Consider the following 6,837-nt stretch of genomic DNA (forward strand, 5'->3'; position numbering starts at 1 on the left):
ATCAGATCCCCTGGGATAGAAGTTATAAACAGCTGTGAGCCACCACATGGGTGCTGGGAATCTAACCTAGGCCCTGTGGAAAAACAAGAGCTCTTAATCACTGAGCTATTGTGAAGAGACACCATAGCCAAGGTAGCTCTTATGAAAGAGTATTTAATTGGATGCTGGCTTACAGTTTCATAGACTTAGTCCATTATCACCCTGGCAGGGGGTGTGGCACTGGAGCTAGAGCTTGGAGCTACACCTTGATCATTAGGCCAAAAGACACAGAAAGAACATGTGCCTGACATCTGACACACACACATAGAGACACACACACACACAGACACACACACACACACACACACACACACACACACACACTTTCTCCAACAAGGTTATACCTCCTAATCCTTCTCAGTCTATCAAAGATTTCTACTTCCTTGTGCACTCAAATCTGTGAGCCTATGGGGGCCATTCTTATTCACACATGGGCGTATGAAACTGGCTTCTCAGTGGTCACTTAGAAAGTGGTCAGAGGCTACACTCTGTTGCTGGTACATCTTTGCCAAAATTAGGGAACGTATTAAAATTTGAGGCATTTTCAATTCTGACAAAGTGTTCCTTTAACAGCAGACCTTCTTTGGGTCTTTGCTGTGTATGCTTACAGCCAGGTGTATGTGAAATGTTGTCAAGCCCCATTACACCACCTCAGTTCCAGGACCTTCCTGTGAAATTCCTGTTCAGTCCAATATCAAGTGATGGCCATTTCTACCCTGAGTGTGAAAACACACTGATGAGCAAGAAAGAGCTTCTTGAGGGCACAGCCACAAAGCCCTCAATTTTACCTGGGCTCACAGGAGTGTGTTAGTTCATTTGTTTGTTTGACTGAGTTTATTACTTTATTTTGTTTTCATCTTTTAGGAATTTTGTTTTCCTTCCTCCTTTTCCCCCTTTGCTTGGGCATCTACAGGGCAGCTCAAGACCACTCAGCCGTGATGGCTTCAACCCACTTGATGACCTGTGCTATGGGAGTCCTCAGTGACCAGCTGAGCACTCCAATCTTCACTCTGGGACTGATGGGTGGGTACAGAGGGCACCTGGACACCCTGAGACTGGCTCACCACCTCTGGCTGAGCAGCAGTGAACTCAGGAACTGGTGTGGCCCGTTAGCCCTGAAATCCCTCCTTGGTCCCAGCCTTTGCAGCAGCCTGATTCTCCTTCTCAACCACTTCTGGGTCTCTGAATCAGGAAAGATCAGGCATAATCTCCCATGGTGCTCATGGAGACATTGCCACTTCTCAGGCCACCACATCTGACCCATGCTGTGAGCTGCGTGGAATGACAATGTCCATGCAGCACTGAGGACAGTCTGTGTTATACAGAGCACAGGGCAGGTCGACACCTCTGTGAGGGGCTGGTGGTCAGCCCTGGGACCAGTTACCACTAGAAGTCATGACTTCTTGAAGGCTGTTTGGATCTGGTTAGTGAAGGTCCCAGGCAGGAGGCAATAGGAATAGCTCCAATGGCAGCTGCAAACTTCAGCCTGGTTTACTGATCACTGTCTCTGGGGGAGATGATGATCATATCACGAGTTCTCAATGGCAGCAATAGCTCGAGCTGCAAACAAGAGCCTCTCCCGGATCCTCTTCAGATTATGATGTGGATACCGTCACTTTTCCTTCTGTAGATGTATCGATCCATCTGAAAGTCAAGGTAGGTGCCACCTAACTGGGTTCCTGTAGAAGGAATTTGAATGACAGCCTTCTCCTTCGTCCGCAAGACATTCAGGGCTCCAGACAGTGTGTAAGTTTCCCTTTAAGTTACGACGAGAATCAAGAACAACTCCATGTGTTCTATCCCTAGGCAGCGTGGGAAGCCTGTCGGAGTTTCTTCATTTGTTGTTCAGTGATTCTGTGCTATTTGTGCTGAAAGAGGAAACTCTGTTTACTAACTTCACTTCCATAAAAACTGTTTCAGCTGCATGTGTTCCCAAAGAAGACCAGTTATTTTAGAGCACTTGGACATGAAGGAGTAGTAAAAAAATCAAGGTTAAATTTAGCAAAACTGCAATGGCATGAATGACATCTCACCCTCAAAAGCCAAAAGCACCCTACAATAGGCATTATGAGCTCACACTGAAGATCTGAATCTTTGATTTAAAAAATCTACTTGTGCAAACAGCAAGCGTTCAAACTTTCCCGGCAAGAAATTATTTCAAGTATTTAATTTAACAACAAGGATATACATTAACTAGAGCCCAGATTGCAGAGTGCCCAATCTAATTTTGACCTTGTTTCTTACCAAAGCAGATCATAAATGTTTCCCTGACATCCTGTTGGAGACAAGGCCTTTCGAGGTCATGATTGATGTATTTTCCATCCTCACCAAAATAGGAAAGTTGCTGAGGTCAACGTAAAGTTCTCAGCCTGACCACTTCCCTTGGGTCCTTTCCAGCCCACATCTTCTTGCCTGAGCATTCATTCTGCAGCTGGTACAACATGGGTAGAGAACAGGAAGACATCTATGTCTGGTCCAGGACCATCAAAGCCAGAGGAAAAGGAAGGCTTGCCTATTAGATGTGCCACACACTGCATCTTTGTCCTTTGATTGTTTGTCCTGCAGATTCTGAATTTTAGACCAGAGCCTCTCCATCTCTTGGAAGAGCTCCATGGCTCATATCTGACTTTCCAAGAGATGTCTGTCCCTATCTTGATAACTCTCGGTCCCGGTCCTTTTTGTCCTCACCTGCCCTCCTTAGCCTGGGAGACACTGAGTCTCCCATTTCACTCCTCTGATCAAGACCTACATAGCTTCCTACAGGTCACCCAAACCAACCAAGTTTCTGCTGGCTCTTCATTATCTGATCTATCCTTATCTGTCTACCTCCCAACTGGAGGAGTGAGGGGGAAAGCTGAAGACAGGCATTAGACCTGCTTGACTGTCAAGTATTTACTACAAAGTAAATGCCATTGTCTTTTTTTTATTATCAGTTTTCACATTTTATTGGAGGGCAACAGGGAAGAGGCCTCTTCCATCAGCAGAAGCATTCACAGGTTCTTCAGCCATTCCAAGCTTGAACCCAGAGGCTCCTGTGGGTGGCTGGGCACATCAGGCATGTTCCCATTGTCTCTCACAGGCACTGGGTAGTTATAGGGTGTGGCCTTGTTGATCATGCTTGAATATTTGGTGTAGGGGCTAATCATGGGCATAATTACAGCGAGGCCCCAGACAGCGAAGGACACTACCAGCACTGGATCCTTGGTCCAGGCATTCTTGAGGAAGGCGGAGATTCTCCCAGCCATCTTGGTCTTGGCACCATTGTCTTTAGAAACAGAAACATCTAGATTTTTTTTTTTTTTAGTTTAAATACACACACACACACAAACACGCACATACATACACACACATACATATATATCAAATAAGGCTATTCCACTTGGGCCAACGATACTTACTTTGAGTCATAGACTATCTAACAAATCCCTCAATATCAGTCAAAGCTCCAACTTTCTGAGCTGTTGCTCGGGGTTGTCTCAGAGACTCCCAAAACAATACAGGCTATCATTTGGTTGGTTCTCAGTGGTTGAAGGTAAATTCCAATTGTGAAACCAACATGCATATCAGATATAAGACTTGGAGGATCTGAGCTGGATCTGACCTGAAACCTTTTCAGGAATAAAGACTAGCTGTTCTAGAACTGGGAGGTGCTATGCAAGGTTTCAAGGAAAGACAGCAACCAGAGGTCCTGACCTGTAGGTTCAGATTTGTTTTAAAACCTACTTTTAATAAGAGTTTGTTAAATGTTCTAACCTCCCATCTAGCCCACCAGAGGTAGTAGGAAAAAAAAAGGTTAATAGAGAAAAGGAGGACGTTGACCTGATTAGAAACAGCTTTTTAGAGCAAATCTAATTTTCGTTGTCAGGATATCCACAGTTAAGTTTACATAAATCCACAGTGACAAGTTGGTCCACTTGCAAACAGCATTTGTGAATCAGCACCAACAGGTTGATCCAGAAGAAATCTCGAGGCTCTGCCAATAGGCCTAAATCCGAAGAAGCAGGAGGAACCAGCTGAAACACCATGAAGCCAAAACACCACCAGAAGTGTTTGCGTGCATTTTTTTCCATGAGATCATGACAAATGATGGCCAGCGAAGACTAGTAAGGCGTACCAATATCACACAGCGACATCAGCAAAGACCAAAGATGACCAGCAAAGACTAGTAAGGTGTACCAATACCACACAGCATCATTCACTTTCTGTTGGGTATATTTATACCCTTTTAGAGTATCACATGTTCTCTCAAATGTCTGCTCTAGCAAAACATCACATGTCATTTTCCCAGGCTGTTTCCAAACAAAACACATGTCTGTTCTCAGTCAAACATTCTACCATGTGTCTGTTTCCTCAAAAATGTTTTCTCATAAGACAGTTTAAAAAAAATCACATGATACAACTGAGTCTCCACCCCTCCCACCAGTTTCACTTCACTACACAGCTGCCTAAAAACTACGATGACCAGCATGGCATTCGAACCCCACAGGTGCAGTATTGGCACTCATGTCTTGATAGCAGCCAACAGCTCTCTAATTGGACTAAAGACTCACTCAACAGGAGGGAAAGCTTGGTACTAGGAAGCTAGCTAACTACCTGGGGCTAGTGAGGTCATGAATCTCAGAGGACCCCTTGTATTACCAATTCACTAGACCAGCACCGTCCCTAACTTATTCTAAATATATACCCTTGTATTTACAGGCAGTGCAGCTCTTACCCCTTATCAAAAACCTCTTTGCAACAGACAAAGACCATTACCAAAACCCACAATTGGTCAAAATACAGAGAACAGTGCTTACGGGGTGCCCAGCTACAGCTGATACACCACAATCTAACTCCTGTTCTTAAGGCCCAAGGAACATGGCAGAAGAGGAGGAAAGATTGTAAGTATCAAATGACCAGGCAGTTCACTGTGAGACTGACTCCTAGAAATGACATAGAAGCTCAGCCATGATACCTCAACAGTATGGCTGTCTAAATAAGACTCAAAGAAACATAACAATTTCAACTATGGAATGCTGGGAGTGGGAGAAATAATCCTCCTTGGGGATGAGCCCCCTAATTGGTTATTCAATACCAAATGGCCAGCCCTAAAAATATGTTCATCAAGTAATACTAAATGAACTGAGCAGTGTGTGTGTGTGTGTGTGTGTATGTGTGTGTAAGTATGCTAATAATAACAGAGAAAAAGAGACCATGATTTTAAAAGAGAGGAAGACGTGGGATGGGTTGGACAGAGAAAAGGGAAGGGGAAATGATGTAATCACATTTTAAGTTTTAAAATGAATAACTGAATATGTATGCTTATTTTCACAGCAGAAAATATATCTGGTAGTGAGTGGCATTTCCCCAGGTCATAAACACTGTAAGTTGAAAAAGTACAAAATAAAATCAGTTTTCCGTGAAAAAAAAGGTTACAGAAACAGTTGCAATAAATACATCTCAAAGGTGTTGGCGGGAGTGATTCAGAGTCAGCTGACCCAGAGCGTGGACATGACATGAACTCAGAGAGGCTGCTCCGCTCCAGTGTTTGCAGCTTAGTTCCTCAGAGCAAGGGCTGTTCTCCCATTACAGTTTCTTTCCAAGCATGGCCCGCCTGTGGGCTGAGCTGTGTCACCCAAAAGCAAGACTGGCATCATGGGTGGGGAGTGGTTCAAAGAGGAAGGCACACAGACGGGGAGCCCACACTGTGTGAAGACAGCAGCGGTGATGAGGCTGAGGGAAGCCAGGGAACCCCAGGGCTTCCCGGGATCCTGGAGAAGCGTGAAAGATTGCAGAGAGGGCATGCTGTGTCTCCCTAGTGCTGGGCGACATCATCTCCCAACAGCAGCATCTCGTAAATGTACACACAGCAGCACAAACAGGATATGGACGTTTACACAGAAGTGTAAAGCGGTCCCCACACAACAACCCTTCTGGCTCCCCCTTCATAGCCAAGCATGTCCCCTCCCCTTCCTCCATATCCTGCAGGAGCTATAACCTTATCCTTTCAAGGATATTATGTACATGGAACATATGTACATGATTACATGTGAACACATGTACATGATTACATGTGAACATATGTACGTTTGTACATGTGAACATATGTATGTGTGTACATATGAACATATGTACATGATTACATGTGAACACACGTACATGATTACATGTGAACACATGTACATGATTACATGTGAACATATGTATGTTTGTACATGTGAACATATGTATGTGTGTACATGTGAACATATGTACATGATTACATGTGAACATATGTACATGATTACATGTGAACATATGTACGTTTGTACATGTGAACATATGTATGTGTGTACATGTGAACATATGTACATGATTACTTGTGAACATATGTACGTGTGTACCTGTGAACATATGTACATATGTGCACATGTAACCTTTGAGAGGTTGGTTTTTTTTTTCCACTAAAAACAAGTCTCAGCTGAGTCACTAGGAGACTATGCACAGTTTGTTCTCTTTTCAGGTGTTGAGTAGTAATCCATGGTATGCGTGTGCCCCAGTGTGTTCAACCACCTCTGCTTAAAGGGCCATTATCCTGTTTCAAGTTTGTGGCCATTACGTACAAATATGCTATGAAAGTTCACCTGTAGATTGTGTATAAAGACAAGTTTTCATTTCTCTAGTACAAATACCTATGGTTACAATGGCTAGATTGCATGCTATTTGCAATTTAACTTTTAAAGAGCCTCTAACCATTTTATTTTTAACTATAACCTCCCTGCCCCTCCCTGCCCCTCCATACCCCTCCCTCCATACCCCTCCCTGCCCCTCCATACCCCT

General features: G+C 44.0%; 1 protein-coding gene across 1 annotated transcript; it reads right to left on the reverse strand.

The window, feature by feature from the left end:
• Positions 1-2,993: 2,993 nt before the first annotated feature.
• On the reverse strand, positions 2,994-3,290 carry LOC308423570 (NADH dehydrogenase [ubiquinone] 1 alpha subcomplex subunit 3-like). Its single transcript, XM_080920324.1, has one exon. It carries the CDS (start codon positions 3,282-3,284, stop codon positions 3,030-3,032), a length of 255 nt encoding a protein of 84 aa, XP_080776450.1. The 5' UTR covers positions 3,285-3,290; the 3' UTR covers positions 2,994-3,029.
• Between the last annotated feature and the right edge of the window lie 3,547 nt (positions 3,291-6,837).

Source organism: Micromys minutus, assembly GCF_963924665.1.
Source record: "Micromys minutus genome assembly, chromosome: 8".
NCBI classification, from domain to species: Eukaryota; Metazoa; Chordata; class Mammalia; order Rodentia; family Muridae; genus Micromys; species Micromys minutus.

Coding starts and splice junctions, on each gene's coding strand:
- LOC308423570 (XM_080920324.1), bottom strand. CDS start 3,284: ATGGCTGGGAGAATCTCCGCCTTCCTCAAGAATGCCTGGACCAAGGAT.